Source organism: Aplysia californica, unplaced genomic scaffold, assembly GCF_000002075.1.
Source record: "Aplysia californica isolate F4 #8 unplaced genomic scaffold, AplCal3.0 scaffold00501, whole genome shotgun sequence".
Lineage (NCBI taxonomy): Eukaryota > Metazoa > Mollusca > Gastropoda > Aplysiida > Aplysiidae > Aplysia > Aplysia californica.
The window spans coordinates 138154-155004 of NW_004797771.1; the positions used below are offsets into that span (position 1 = coordinate 138154).

A 16851-nucleotide genomic window follows, 5' to 3' on the forward strand; every position below is an offset into this window, starting at 1 on the left:
TTAAAAAAGGTGTCAATATTAATTTGGTAAATTAAAGCATAACAATGAAAGCATAATCTGTACACAAGAGGGGAAGTAGAATTTATAAACAAAAAGTGACTGATGCTTGTAAGACAAGAGAGGAAATAGATTGTATTATAAATAAAATATAAAAAACTTTAAGTAAGACAAAGAGGAAACAGAATTTATAAAAGAAATACAATTATGAACAAAAAGACTGTAAGACAAGAGAGGAAATAGAATTTATAAACAAAAAGACTATAAGTAAGAAAGGATCCCCCACCACCCCATTATTTGTGGTCGTTAAAATACCAAAATACCACTGAAAATAAGAAAACATGACATCACAGTGAAATAAACGAAAACCTTTTGAGAAAGATTTCATATGTTAAAAATTTCAGCAAAAAACAACTTGGTAGTGGGATAATTTTCTGTTCAAAATTCAAGGTCACAGAAAAGATGGATTTTTTTAAAAAACGTAGGAAATTGATGAAGACAAAAATGCCATTCTCAATGACTTTAAAATCTTACATCAGAGTTCATTATTCAATATACATAATAAATATTGTACTACAAGCCACTTAAAAATCCCTGATAAAGCATTATATCTCAAATCCCTTAGACAGCAGATACAAGCAATTATAACCAAACAACAAAATAGCTCATTAGGGCAAACACCAACTTCTTATTCTTGTACAATTCTTTACCAAACATCCTTCTTATACATTAATCAGGATCAATTTCCAAAGCATGTAAGCAGGCATGAAGACTTGCCAGAATTTTTAACCATGGAGTACCATTTCACATTACAGCAAGCAATGACGCATAACAGCTATCAATATAAGCAAAAAATTGAAATATATATAAAGACTAGAAAGAAATCCAGAGAGTGATGGAAAACTAACTGACAGGTGATATTTAATGATACCAATATTTCTGACCAGTCAAGATGACTAATTTAACTACCCCCCCCCCCTTCCCCCCAAGACAACGACCCACACCATGAGAACAAAAGTGCACAAAGCAGAGATTATTAGCTCTGTCTTCTTACAATTTCAAAATTTGAGAAAGCTAAAAATGTCCTTTCCTTCCTCCATTCAAAGTAAGCTAAAGGGAAAAATCTTTAAGTAAGTCAGGACACAGCCCTATAACAGAATCTGACATCATAGGACACAAGAAAAGACAAGATTTCACTCTTTAAGGATGTAGTGTACACATATGTCTAACAGAAGACCAAAGATCATATTGAGGCCCACTCAATGATTATATACAAATCAGAAACACAAATTTGTCTGTTCCAGAGTATGGATGTCGTTGTTTGTCTTTTTGTTTGTTTGAATGTTTCAGATAAGACAAAAGACAATTTGAAAAATATACACATGTGAGGGGCTGAGATGCAAAACCTGATACATCCATTTTAGCACTTTTGAGAAAATCAGCTTTTTTAAAATGCTGCTTTACGCACAAACAGGCATAAAAAGAAGATCTTTTTGCCACTTTTATTAAGTATGTGTAGGGTTTTAGCCAAAAACACTTTGTACATCTGATAACCGGTAACAATGTGCAATAATAAGCAAAAAAATCTCGATTTTTTTCCAAAATGTCGCTTGGAGGGTTTTGCATCTCACCCCCTCATGTATAAAAGTTATTTAAGAGCACTAAAACAGTGCGTCTTCTGTATACTAACCAGAATGTGCATCTTCCAAATGCCATGTCCTATACTCTTCAAACAGAAGTGTTCTTGCTCCTGCAGTATTCATGACATCACACCTCTCCTCAGCACACATTAGATCAAAAAGACATCTTGTTTAGCGGCAAGTCCACATTGAGCACAAGGTTGTCACTTACAACCCATAACTCACAGTATCTGTACACAATCTGGGCAGACTACAACTGACGCCTCTTGAGGGTGAGCCACATTCCGTGCTCCGTCTTCAGTACAACTTGAGGGTTCCTCGCCACAGGGGGTCCATCTTTGGCAAGCTCCATGTCATACCTGGTCGCAAAGGGTATAACAAATTTTACACCCTTGTAAAATCAATGGCAGTGTCAAATGCCAAAAGAAAAAAGTACAATTGCAAAAGCACTAAATGGATCCTGTAACGTTATAATATTAATTCTCTAGAAGAACACCTTAGTAAGTTAGTAAGCAAGTAAGTAAGTCTTATTCAGTGTTTAATACAGCTGGGTCGTGAGCGCGAGAACGGAACTGAATTGCCACTGTTCCCTGCGGAACGCGAATCTCGATTCACTTCAGCGGAAGGCGGAACAGTATCACCTTCTGATTCACTCGCCTGTTGCCGTCACCACCTAGCAGCTTGTTTGTAACCTGCTGCTGGGTCGCGAGTCGAGTTGCGAGTACAAGAATGGAACGGAACACTTAGTATGGCTCCCTTTATTTTACAAAAGATAGTATATTAAAACAAAATGAACGGGTTCCAACCAATAGACAGAAGGTATTTTATGAAGCCATTGTTTTAGTGAATCATGGGGGGATGGGGGGAGAGTTCTGAATTTATGAGGTAGCTAATTGAGGTCAGTAGAGCAGCACAATGAAAATTGGGGGAGGGGGGGGGGCAGAGAGAATGGCGGGGCAACAAGAGTGGGACTCGCGAAGTGGCGTTGCTATGACACTGTTCCATTTCATGCATACAACGAGCCCGAGGCTTAGTGTTCCACGAGCTCTTGCGAACTCATGATTCTTTGAAGCCGACTGAATCGCGAATTGCCACTCTCAGATTTGGCGAGCAGGATCCAGCTATACTGTTTAAGGCCATTGGCCCACATCACATCATGTAAAACACTACTTTGTTAAATAAAGTTTTCACAATGAAAGAGAACAGGTTGTGCACACATCTCTTATCATGGGTCAAACATAGCAGTATATTTCGGTCACTGGGCCGAGTCAGGCTGGGAGGAATTAACAATGAGGCAGCATGGTCAAATCAGGCGCTCGTCAAAATAACAAAATCGGAGAAACAGGCATTTTCCACTAGTTTGGACATTTTTATCGAATATTTTTTTTGGCTTAACCTCTTTCATGTCTGTATAAAAACACATCTCGATGTGAATTTTACTGAAAAACATTGATTAAAGGCACAAAAAAAGTCATTTTTCAGTTTTTAAAGACACTTTAGCTATTGGAGTTACCAAACTTTGGCAGCCATTTTCTGTTACCAAACTTTGGCAGCCCTTTTCTTGCTAATTTCACCACTAAAACCAGGCGACCTCACTTCTTTCAAATGCAGATATCTTGGGTTCTATTCAAGATGAATAGATATTTATTTCATTGGAAGCATGGAAAACATATCAGCTTTCAGATGATATCAATAACTCCATAAGCTCAAATATTGACGAGCGCCCGATTCCAGCGCGTTGTGACACATATGGACAATATAGAAGAACACCTTGGCACATGCACCTGATATCTAATATTTCTGAAAGTATTGAAACGGTAAATTAAAGTATTCAGGGACAATGTGGAAGGAAGTGTGAAGTCTGAGAAGGCTCTGGCACATACCCAGAGACATACAGTCCTATCTGCCCTGATGGTCATATGTCCATTATAATCACCTGTATAAATGACCACTTCCCACTTGCAATTTGTTAATATTATCACATTGCTCTCCAAGAAGTCCACTTGTCTAAGACAACCACTTTTCTCCTTGATAATGAGCGGCCATCTTGGGACAATTACGACTGTACTTCATCCCAATTTTAATAAGAAAATTTTACTTTGTGTTATAAGAATTCCCTCTCAGTCATACAGAAACAAGGTCAAAATTTTGTGATGCTATTTATCTTACCTCCTTAGCATCCTGGCAATCAAGACTTTTTCTTCATTCAGGGCAAAGTTCTGGCCAATGCAGTTCCTATTTGAAAAAAAGGATTGATATATAAAAAATCAAATAAAAAATTGGCTTTCTTACAGTACTTACAATTAATTTAAAAGAAACATCTAAAAAGAAATGTTTTAAAGAAATTACCATGCAAATTGGGGTTCTCCATCAAGTTTGTAATTGTAACCTTTAAGATAACTATGGCTTGTTTTGCACAGGTCTTGCCAATAGACAAAAATATCTCTTCATTTCTTTGTCTAATGATATTAATTTTACAGATCCATCTCTTACAATAAAAGACAACCGCTATCTGGTCGCTTTTTAGGACAAGTGGGCTAACCCAGAAATCTTGACCTACACCAAAAGTGGGCATAGCCTATAGGAGAAGTTTAGTTTCATTGGTGTGTATATTTGTTTGGTTATTGACGAAACTCTCCTTGTATTTTAAAGAAACTGAACAAGGGCCAAAAATGTTACCTTCTATTTTCTCAAAACAGCATTTTTCGGGATAGCCCCCTTGTGCTTATAAGCGACCAATTAACTCACTCACTGCCAGGCAATTCTCGGCAGGGTAACCGAGGAATGCCAGGCTTTTGAGACCATTTTCAAAACCTCACTGTGAGATTATTATTATGTGTACAGCATTGAACTTTTTCACAAACAATAACATTGAAACATACTCAACAAATCAAAAAAAAATGTTGTGATACCTTTACCATATGAAATTTTATGAGTATGTGAATACCTGGCAAAATCGTGAAAAAAACCTTTTACATAACAAATACGTGCTAGGTACATTCAGTCGATATGCATGCCTTTATATCTTTGTCTCCGCAAGAAAAAGATGTTGCATCAAATGACAAACGTTGAAGAGTCACTATGAAAAGATATCTAACAAATTTTTATGTAACTAGAAAATCATTCAAGTCATCAGTCTACCCATCCTGAGCATCAACATCAGGGTGTGTGGTTGCAGGGCGGGGCATGGCCCCAGGGGGAGGGGTGCCACTATATGAAGTTTGTTGTGTAGGCCTAGGAGGGTCTGTGTCAGCTGTAATCCTATCATTTGGGTCTAAATCTACGTTGTGTGATCTTTGACGTTAGCGTAATGAGCCTGAACTGGGACTTGGAAGCGTCGGATCATTGGTCTGAGCATGGGGAACACCTGATTCTAGGTCTAGGCTTAGATCTAGATCACAATTCTCATCTTCACTTGCGTCCACAACTCTCTTATTTCCTTTCCTATACTCATCAACTCCGTATGATGGTTTTCATCATCGCTATCATCTTCAAAAAGATCTAAATCTGACACTTTATAGACAAATGGGTCTATCAATTCAAATGTTCTGACTTCATTGAGACCCCGTTGCCATCGTAACTGAGGGTTAGGAGTTTTTAGATCGTTTCAGGAGGGTTAGAAAAAGTCCCATTTTTAAGTAACTTATTCAAGGGAAGTTACTGCAACAATGCGGAATTGAAACTAAACTGGCTTATGTCGCATACTTCCGACTGTTTGCCCGAAACATGGGGAATGTTTGAAAAATAGTAGTAAAAACGCACCCGACGGGTTTCGGGTTTGGCAGGTTGCAGCCTACGCGGATCATCTGACACGGTTTGGGCATGGCAGTGAGCGAGTTAAATATTATGACCTCTGACATCTAGCATACAATGAAATCTTCCTTAGCATGTGGGTTGCACATACGTTTAGCAGTCAAGGGGTTAAACAGCAAGGAAAGAATAAAAAAAAAAAATCAGTGGACCAAACTTCCAAAACAGATAATAAATGATGTTTAACTACTTCCCAACCAACAAGGCCAGTTTAACTCTTTATCTCCGAGGGGGGTAAACCCACTACCCTGGGGCCTTTTTTTCGGTGCTAAATCTAAAAACGACAAAAATGTCATTAAATAGGTAATTAAATCGAAACAAGGAAACCTATTTTGATAGTTCTTCATCTAATGAATGAACTTCTGATAAAAGAGACCTGTTTTCGTCAACTGTCGAAAAGTAATTTGATGCCGAAGTCGTCATAAAAGAATGTGCACGGCGGTTCCGACCGCAAGCCGCTGAAAGCAGCTTGCCGGAGATAAAGAGTTAAAATCTGACTTCACAGCCCGTACAGTTGAGACTGGGTCTTGTACCTGGAGCCAGCTGAGAAAGGTATGTAAGAAAAATGCTGCAGATCCTTCATATTTTCGGGCAAAAACCTCTCTGGCCAGAACTCATCCGGTCTGTCCCACACTTCCGGGTTCCTGTGCAGGTGTATGATGGGAACAGTGACCTGGCATCCGGCATGGATAGTTTTTCCCTCCACCTCAATAGGCTCATGTAAGACTCGCTGGATAAAGGGCACGGGTGGGTAGAGCCTCAATGCCTCCTTGATGCAAATGGCCAAGGTAGGAAGCTCGGGTAAGTCTGCCCTGAAAGATTGGAGAATACGTTGAGGGACTCTGACAAGATACTATCTTGTTGTATGGAAAATTACCTTTTTAAATAAACTAAATGCACTTTGATCATTAAACTGTACAGAAATGTGAGGCACCACAGGAAAACCTGTTTGAAGCACTAGTCCTGAGCTGAGATATCGCGGAGTAAAGTTAAGTAAAAATGTTGATTTTTTAAGGTAAAATGAATTCTGTGCATTATTAAAAACTTCAAGACCATATCTTATGTTCTTATAATAAAACTACTTAAAAAACAGCTATGGTAGTAATGTGTTGTTGCTTTTTTTAAACATTATTTTTAAATATCACCTGTGTTGCAGACAATGAACAGTCCCAATTTCAAACCTAGATTTATTACAACTGGGTACCGGGAAGTGATTAATTTAAAATATTTATATCTCAGTTTCTAGTAAACATGAAATCAATAAGTGCTCATTTACTCAGGAGATAATCTACTTAATGAATATATGTTTAGTCTTTATTAAGAATCATGACTGGTTTTTTTTCACGACGCCTCACAAATGAGGAGCAGATAAATAGATAATAGACTAAGAAACAGAGGGATATATAAACAGGTAGACAGACAGACAAATATGATGTGTATAATGTAGGTGGACAGGCTTTTCAGATTAAAACATTTTCAGAACTTTTACAAAATAATAAAAGCATAAAGGCTAAACATAAACAATGTGTTAAACAGGGGCGAAGGCTGACTTGTTTGACAGGGTAATCAAAGTGAAATGGGACCAGATATGGCCTGTAGATATCACACAAGAATCTTACTCGAGGCGGCGACTCTGAGTTGTGAATGAAAACAAATCCGGAATTCATATTGTATGTTCAACCGCCAAAATAATCGGGAAAGTATCTTATTAAATATCAGTTCCCACTAAAATTAAACATAACTTTAGATGTGAATACATAAACACGAAGCAAAGAAGCAGAGATGTCAGTACTAGATCTATATGTTATAGATCTACCAGTGAGTCTAACTCTTTGGTAGAACATGACAATTATCATTTTTAAAATTTCAAATTTGGCTGTTTTTGTTAGCCTTTCGCGGCCAGGAGCTGGTGTCATAATCGAGGTCACGATCTGATTATAGGACGGTAAAAAGTCGAGGAAAAAAAACAAGCACAAGCAGCAGTCAAGAGATTATTAAGAGTTAGTTCCCCTCACATTTGTGAGGTAGACTCGACCAGTGTTAGTTAGCTTACTTATTCAGGGCTTGTGATTGATTTTAACTGTGGCCCCAAAGGGGTCAACAGGGTATATGTGGCAATGAAACAGCTTTGACTGCCATGCACATGTTCCCTTCAACTCTATTCCAGCCTCATTTAATTTATGAGGTTTACGTTTAAGGATGAATTGACAGCGACAATGTTTCAAAATTAGAAAGGGAAGCAGTGATTATTTGATTATATAGACGCTTCGCCCCTGGTGTTAAAAGAAAGTAAGCTTAAATGTTTTATTTAAGCACAGCATTTTGCATTTATATCATTCAACACTCAATCATGGTCATTTTAGTTTAAGATACAAAAAAGCTTGAGTAAACAAATATTCTGAGACTCAAAGACAAAATATAAAAAAAAATATTCATCTACACCACTGCCAAGGTGCCATGAGAATGAGCATGCAAATCAGTGTTTACCTGTACTTGTGAGTATATTTGTATGTTTGTGTGAGCACATGAGCTTATCAAAAGGTGCATGAGTGTCTACTCTGACCCATGCTTCCCAGATTCCTTTCATAAGCACAAAACTGATTGCCAGTGTCAATTCATATTCTTTATTTCAAAGAAGCTGAAGACAAGGGGCTCTCGTGGCCGAGAGGTTAAGGTGTTGGCCTCTCATTCAAAAGGTCCCGCGTTGGAATCCGGGTAGCGACCGAAAAATTTTCTTCTCTAAAATTGTCTACTTTCACTTCATTTCCTGCTCTCTAGCAATGTTCTGTCGTCTGCTTTCGTCTCCTCTTTCTTCCCCCACCCCCTCACCTCCTTTGCCCCCTCCTCTGGGCTCCTGACTCTTTCTGCAGCCTTTCTACTGCTACTCCTTGACTCCTTCTTACAGCTGTCTTTCTGCCACACCCCTGATCTTCTGGTAGGAAAGATCTACACCTAGCCTTCTTGGACAAGGGCGAAAAATCTCGGTGGGTCCGTGTGCAAGTTGCGCACGTTAAAGATCCCTTGGTGATCTAAAATCGATAAGAGTAGGCTTCGGCCGCCACCCAGGCAAAATTCAAAATTTCCTACCAACTAAAAATATTAGGTGTGTCCCGCGCGCTCATATTACCTTATGCAGTTGCGAGCGCCGTAAAACACTTTACAAAAACAAAAAAACAAAAAAGAAGCTGAAGACACCATGCAACAGTAAAGCACTCAAGGTGTAATTTGATTTTGATTTTTCTTAAACATGTTTGAATGTAAAATCCCTTTTTAAAATAATCTGGTTTATTCGTGAGGAAAAATCTCTGAATGTGACCGGAATTCCACCAAATTTTGAGGCAAGGTTTCCCACATCTTCACTGCAATCCGAGGAAATTGAAATGCAAACCTTTCTCATTAAAAATCTAACATGTTTTGTTGTAGTGAATTGATGGCCACTAAATAAGATCTCAATCCCAGCCAGTCCGCAGGTACGGCGAAGAAAACCAAGTTGATTAATATTTCAATACTATAAGAGGTAAACACAAAAAAGTAAACTGTCCTTGACAATTACATTGCTGCCAACCAGTAAGTATAAAATGTATTTAGTATGCTTTTGAGAGTCTGATTACACAATTACGTTTTTGTATTGGAAATACTCTTTTCTAGTATAGCTCCTTGCAGACTTGCTGATGTGAAAGAAAAAAAATATTATAAACTTTAAAAACAGGATGCGTGAATAAAAATAAAGAGTGAAGCCTCGAAGTTATTACTGACATTTCTGTCGCAGTTCTGCTTCGTACAGTTTGAATTTATACATGCAAAAAAAGTGTGCGCGAAGAGTTTGGAGGGAGGTTACTTGTCCACTGTCCAAGATCTTGACCTGCCGCGTACATAGTTCGTTTTTATGGTTTTGAAAAGTTGGTAGCTAGATTGCGAACTGACCACTGAATGTGATCTGACTCCCGGTCTTCCAAAAGAGCATCAATTTCTGCCTGCACTTTCTGCATGTACTCTGGATGTTGGATCAGGACATAGAGAATCCAAGGCATGCTGCAGGCTGTTGTGTCATGTCCTGAAAAGAACAGCAGGGATAGAGATGAGAGACTTTATTTAAAGGGGGTTATGACGTGTTTTTTTTTTTTAATGAAGATTATGAGGGCCGAAACATTATAGCCAAAGTATTAAACATACACCTAGATGACATCTCATAAACCAAAAGAACAACCTCCCCCCTCCCCCTCCCCATAAACCCAATAAGAACAGACTCAAAATCTCTGGAAAGGATTTTCCCACTATGCCAGAATAAAAAATTAACATAATGTTGTCGTTAGTCATAGTAGAGGGTTTTACAGCGCTCGCAACTGCATAAGGTCATATGAGCATCAAGGGGTGGGTGTCTACAGAGAAGTCTTTACAGGGAATCAGACTTACTCTGCTCACCTCTCAAGCTTGAACAGCTCAAGATCTGCTTGACTATCAAGGCACCTCGGAAATAGCGGGTCACAAGAGAGTGACAAACATACAAAAGAAGTAGAGGAAAATGACGATAGTAAGGATTAGGAAAGAAAAAGCAGCAGTTCCCCGTTGTAGATCAGGCACAGTTATGAGCATGATATGATGAATCAGCCCATTTACAATTCTACTGTACTTGAACGAGAAATGTCCCCCTTTGGGAATGGCCTAAAGACATTACAGTCAGTGGCACTGCCCTGGGGGGGGGGGGGGGGATGTTGTCGTTGTAGTAACAGAATTTTCCTGAGCCACTGACAGTGGATGCCAGCACAGTGATTCCAACCCAAAGCCTCTAGGGGTGGTTTGCAGGAGATAAGGAGTTACAGAGCCTACAGGCAGGATACAGACGACTGGCTATGAGTTAACAATAAAGTGGAAGTCTCGGGTCTTTGATCCTTCAGATTTAAAGTTCCTTAGACTTTACAATAACATCCTTGGAAGTAATGGAAGGTCTGCTCATTGAAGTTAACCATTACAGAGCCATGGCAGACCTACAATACGGCAACCTGTCAGCTATTCAGAAATTGTCAATTCATATAGCCAAATATTTATGTGTAGTTGGGCGAAATGAGGAAAAAATGGGGTAGCTTTCTGTGAGTGCTGACCTCATGACAAAGCAAAGAGCCTAAAGCATTACTTATCATCTAGATCAGACCAACATCCACCCCCCCCCCCTGATTTTTTTCCTTTTGTTGCTAATAAGGTTTCAAAAAGTACCCAAACAATCATCAAGTTGTTGAGCAAATACAAAAAAAGACCCACTTAGTCATATATATTTCACAGGACATGAAATTTCACAAAAGTAGCTGCTGTGATCAATGAACTGAAGAAACAAGCTATCTCATTTTCAAAACGAGAACCTTTTCATCATAACCTACTGAATAATGAAAATGATCAATAGAAACAGATCAAAGCTGTTCAAAGGTGAACATTTTAAAAAGAAAAATTTGGTAAGTATTTTACGCGCTTGCAAATGCATAAGGTCATATGAGTGCGCAGGACACACTAAACTTTTTGAGTTGGTGGGAAATTTTGAATTTTGCGCGGGTGGCAGCCGAAGCCTACTCTTATCGATTTTAGACCACCAAGGCATCTTTAACGTGCACAACTTGCACACAAGCCCTCCGAGATTTTTTGACCATTGTCCGAGAAGGCTAAAAGTACATCTTTCCTACCAGAAGATCAGGGGTGTGGCTGAAAGACAGCAGTAAGAAGAGGACAAGGACTAGCAGAGTAGAAAGGCTGCAGAAAGAGTCAGGAACCCAAAGGAGGGGGCAAAGGAGGTGAAGGGGTGGGGGCAGAAAGAGGAGACGAAAGCAGACGACAGAACATTGCTAAAGAGCAGGAAAAGAGGTGAAAGTAGACAATTTTAGAGCAGAAAATTTTTCGGTAGCTACCCGGATTCGAACCCGAGACCTTTGAATGAGAGGCCAAGCCACGAGAGCCCCTAAACAGATTTATTTTAGTAGATATGATAAACATTTTCATAATGAACCCTCAATGCAAAATCTATCTAGTAACATGCTCTCATACTAGGTACCAACATCTGTGGTGTAGCACAGTTAGTTGCTTTTTTGTTGCAAACAGGAGACTTGAGTTCGGTTCCTCGGAGGGGAGGATATTTACTGAGTATTTCCGTCATTCTGTTCAAATGTTGCATTCCTCTCAGCCCAAACTGGCCCTGAAAGGCAGTGTTGGAAGCCAGCCTCCCTTACGATCTAAATTGTGTTGATGGGGGTGTGGAAACACCCATATGTCCACATCTTAAAAAAAAAAAAATTTTCATACTACTCATACATTTGGTAGGTAGAGATCGGTTCTTTTTACTTAGAACAATTTCTGAACTGAATCAAACAGCTTTACAGAATCAGTGAAACAAAGCTATATGATCATCTTATTTACATACTAGTGATATACTTCTACCGATGACAGATAACCTAAACTCACCAGCAAACATAAACGTGTCTACTTCATTTCTTATCTCTTTGGTGGTCATAGAATTCCCGTCTTCATCTCTTGCTGTGAGCAAAATGTCCAAAAAGTCCAAATGTCTGCCTTTTGAAGGTCCCTCTTCTTCCTCCTAAACGTTATATATGAAATCAGATGCAGGCAATGTTCTTTTTAAGGATTCCATTAAAAATATAATATTTAGATCAACTTATTACAAGCATGCAGTAGTCGATCAAAGGTACATTTGACTATTGAGAGAAAGGACTGTAAAGGTAAAAAATTATTACTATCAAAAGAAAAAAAAAGAAGAAAAATGTTCCCATCAAAAACTCTGATTGAGATTATAATCCTTTCAATAATAATATGAGAGATTCCCATTTTTGGGACATGATAGAAATCATTGTAATTCACTATGTCATGAATATTTAAGTTAGAAAGTAAAGTCAAGGCTAATGTGCCACCTTACAGTCCACTGCAACAGAGACCCCACATCACTAAATATTTATTCCCCTGGTCAGAGTGTTTATTTTAAATTAAAATCTCAGCAGATAAGGGGAACATACAGAGTCGTAACAGGTAACACATTCAAACGCTATTGAAAATGACAAGAACTCATTAACAAATGGAGAAACTGGAGACATTCACTTTCAGAGGACGCACATTTCGGTCATTTGACATTACTTGAGGATGTGCCGTTTTAGTTTTAGTAAGAGTTTCATAGTGCTTGCAACAAAATTAGGTCATACGTGATTAAGATTAGAGGTGTTACAAGAGATTAACAAACACAAAAAAGAAGGAGAGATCAGAATGACAGATGTTTGATAGGAATATAGGAGCAAATCACACCAATCACCCGCCAACCACCCAGAATGCGCTGTATGGGGGCATAACTTCAATATTTACACAGATTTTTTAGATTCTGTTCGCTACACCAGAAACTTTGAAAGGCCTGTAACAACATGCATTCTACAAAGTTTACAAACCCGTATTTCTTATTTGTTGTAAGATGATTCGAAATGGGCTGAAAAATAGCCTCTGCTTTGATGCTGATCAGACACAGTGTCTGTTACGTCCTTAAAGTGTTAAGGAAAGTAAATTTCTCTCTGACACAGCATCTTACAGCCATATGATTGCAAGCGTAACGTAATAGAATTTTTAGATTAGAAATCACCATAGACTTCTTGCGCTTGGCTATGATTTCCTCAGCCACTTTGTGGACGTAGTCGCAGTTCTTGAAGAAGTTTCTCCCACGTTTGGTTAGACGGAACAGAAAGTCAGGCCAAAGGTACAATGTTCTGTAAAGGGTATAGAATAGAGATACCCTCTTTAGAAACACACATCAAAAATATATGCAAAAGGTGAACTCTCAACTAAAGAGGTAACTTTGCACTTGCGTAAATTTACAGGTGGTGCAAGGACACTACAGGCAGGTCCGTTTTTAAATATCATTCCGCCTGTCTGCCATGCTATTAATCAGTGATAAATATGCTTTATCGCAAAGCTGCCAACTTAGCCAAATTAAAAGGCAGTTTTTTTCAGACACGACTTGAATTATAACTCATATTTCTCAATTCTTCAAGAAATCCGTGAATTCTTGTCGTTTGTAAAATGTTACAAGGGGTGATACTGCACTAGAACTCAGAAGCAGGGTATTTAAACTGATGTCCGAGTGTTACTACTACTAGTGGTACTATCACTGGTATACTGGTGATTTAAAAAAAGTACCAATTTTTTATTTTGCATAAAATTGAGTTTTTTCGTCTTTATGCTTTTCCAATTTTTGACTGCGTATAAAAATTGAGTCTCTTAGTCTTTATACTCTAAAATGTTGGCCATATAATAGAAACAACAGGACATTCTACAGCTGTTTCTCTATTGACGTGAAATGTTCTGGCAATAGCAGAAACGCAAATCTCCGGATTTCTCTGAGATGACAATGATCAAATGGTATTGCAGCTTTTTTAATAAACACAGAAAAAAAAACATCCACCGCTTTGTTGAGGCAAAAAAAGAGAGCTAATTTTCTATTTTTCAACATTGGTGCTGTGAGCACTAATTCAAGCATCAAAAAGTTGATTTTATAACATGACCTAGTTTTTAAGAGTACTCATGCGAAAGGAAAAGCCTTAAGACTGAAAAGACTCCACAAGTGGCACTTAGAAAAAATCACCGGTATAGTAGATGGCAGGTCTTGCTTACTACAGAACTTTTGTTGTACAGCAAAAGTGACAAACTTTCTATTTCCATAAGAGTCACCACTACTATATTTTGGCTTTAATTGTCAGTCTATATAGTTCTTATTCATTTATTTCATTCTCTCTCCCTCCCTCCGTCTTTCTATCTCTTTTCATTTTCACTATATGACTCAAAACAAATAATAGAATTGTCCAAATGCTAATACATTCATCCCTTTCACAAGAATTCAGACAGAACCTGCTATGCTACGCCCCATCTGTTTGCGCTAACAAAATATACAGAGCACAATCCATGTATATATATAGCTCGTTGAAGTGTCTTCTTTGACCTCGTTTTCTGCACTGCACAGTATTGGAGTTTAATTGCACAAATGAGATGGGCTAGACACTGCCATAGGCCTACATTCAGGAGTACGTCAGACAACACACATGACACTGGGTGACTCATATAGCAAACTCAAAATGTTCGCAAAAAGGTAAACAGGCAAGATGCAAAAAAAGAAAACAGTGCATTAAAAAAAAACCTAGAGTGCAGTTCTCATTTTTTATGTTGGAGCTGCTGTAGTTGTGTTGCAAGTTAACATTGATTAGTAGGAGACCCTGTTTGATCACAATCTTTATCAACTCCTCATAGAGAGGTGGTACATCTCTCATTTGTAGCTTAAAAACTGGGCTCTGTACTGCAGCAACAAACAACAAAGTGTACGTTTATTTGTCTGCACTGGATGAGATATTGTGTGTTATGTTATCATGTGACTTTGATATAACCTTTAAATTATTTTATGTATCCTTCTTTACGTGCCAATGTAACCCAATTTTTCTTAGTTTGATCAATAAAAGCGGTGTTGCATCTATGTAATCTTCTTAAAGATTATATTAATAGACTGAATATCGACCAACAAGTTGTAGTAATGTTCAAGACTGTCTTTGTCATTGTACACTATTGACGTCAAAGTAAACGTAACAAAGAATTACAGGGCAATTGATTTGTTTAGCAACCGCTACATCAACAGATGTTCATTTACATAAATAAAAATGAGAAAGTCATCAAACTAAAGTTGTTTCAATCACAATCTGCCATGACAAAAATATTATGTCCACTGTATACAGACATCATAAGACAACTGACAAGCAGTATACCTAGCTCTGAAAGACCAGGCCTCTCCAAGCTCCTGGGCCGCTTGAGCATACGGGTGATACCTGGGTATGTTCATGAAGAAACAAAAAAGTGTGAGTCTGAACAATGCTTTTGTATACTTTAAGAAAATCTGACTATATTCAAAAGTAAAAATAACAGCCCTCACTTGACAACTGCAAGTGAAAAGCCTGTTACTCAATTCATTTGCACTTATTATTTATTTAAAATAGTCAAAAGTATAATCCAGTCACTACATTAATTTGAATGGGAAAAAAACAGTTTAGATGTGAGTTTTGTACACTACAAATGTCTTTAGGAAAACTCAGTTTAAGGTGAAATGGACATGAAAAAAACCCCAAGACCTTGTTTAATAAATCAAGAGTACAAAAAAAATTTCCAAACCTTTGCTCCGTGCTAGGTATCATATGAGATGTAAACTTATAAAACATTTCAAATAATAAAAAACATGCATTTTCAGTTTTGGACAAAAGTCAGCTTATCGCCACATAGTATGTGACATGTCACAAGCTCTAGTAACTGAAGATGCGAACTTTTAAAATGTTGCACTGGGCTACTATAGGTTAGCTTTGATCGCTTCCTATCATGAGCCTTTTTTTGGTGTGGAATCTTCAATAAAAAGATCCTATGAAATAATCACTAGAATATTCGACAACATTAACAAACAAGATAATGTCATTTTACAGTTAGTCTTTGCCCACTGACCATGAATTGTAACTTTCCCATTTCCATATTTTGGAAATTAAAAAAAACCCCACTCAGTTTTTAAACAATAAATCACTAAATCTTCTGAGATTTTAGTGCTACAATGGTGTCCGTCTAAGAGCACACTAAGTAAAAAACTCAGTTCACATAAGAGCCCGCTTTCACGGATTATCAGAATATTTAGTTTGCATGTCTTAGAACCATTTCTAAAAATAAAAATCTGTCTAAGAGTCCAAAGTGTGCAACGTCTATAGTTCAATGTCACACACACTTGAATGAACTCAGGCAAAGACACCATGTAAGACATAAGAAAAAAATAAAATAAATACAAACTGACCCCATTCTCTGAATGTCTATATCATAGCTCATGGCACACTTCAGGATGACCTCCAGAGTACACAGAGTCATCAAAGGACAGATGTCAAACTTGTCTCCTTTCTCAGCAAGCTCATCCATTTTTTCCTGAAACAATGTTAAAGAACCAACGAAAAATATAATAGAACAATAAACAACACACATTGATGATGTGGGAGCAAGTGGCCATGTATGGGAAAAAAATAACATTTTACAGGAGATAGATAGTTAAAACTTTGACACTGTCGCCTCACTTTTACTACAGTGGAACTCGGATTCAACGAGGTCGCCGGCCTGACCAAAAATCTCGTTGAATCTGAGTGTTTGTTATAGCAAACACGAGGTTTTGTGTAGATAATTACAGGCACTGAGCAAGCAATGTATAAAGAGAAGTCACAAGTAGTGCCTGAAATGAGTGTATATTATGAGCTGAGAATAAAAAGACCGATTCGTTTGAATGCAAACGCCTGTGTCATCTTGATTGTTTACCAAAAAGTTGTGTTGCTGTGTAGAGCCTAGCATACGCCAACTTTTAATTCCATGGACCAGC

At 37.9% G+C, this 16851-nt stretch overlaps 1 protein-coding gene across 3 annotated transcripts in view; it reads right to left on the reverse strand.

Annotated features, from left to right (window-relative positions):
• Nucleotides 1-718: 718 nt before the first annotated feature.
• Nucleotides 719-16851, reverse strand: part of LOC101846159 (cytochrome P450 4A24) — a 22144-nt gene continuing 6011 nt past the window's right edge. For all 3 annotated transcript variants that reach the window (XM_035971768.1, XM_035971769.1, XM_005105917.3), the window contains exons 5-12: nt 16285-16409; nt 15227-15286; nt 13063-13186; nt 11889-12021; nt 9372-9501; nt 5981-6259; nt 3807-3872; nt 719-1996 (exon numbers count right to left, since the gene is read on the reverse strand). In XM_035971768.1, the coding sequence (XP_035827661.1) occupies nt 1888-1996; nt 3807-3872; nt 5981-6259; nt 9372-9501; nt 11889-12021; nt 13063-13186; nt 15227-15286; nt 16285-16409 (1026 nt within the window). In that variant the 3' untranslated portion in view covers nt 719-1887. The remainder of the gene's footprint in view (nt 1997-3806; nt 3873-5980; nt 6260-9371; nt 9502-11888; nt 12022-13062; nt 13187-15226; nt 15287-16284; nt 16410-16851) is intronic.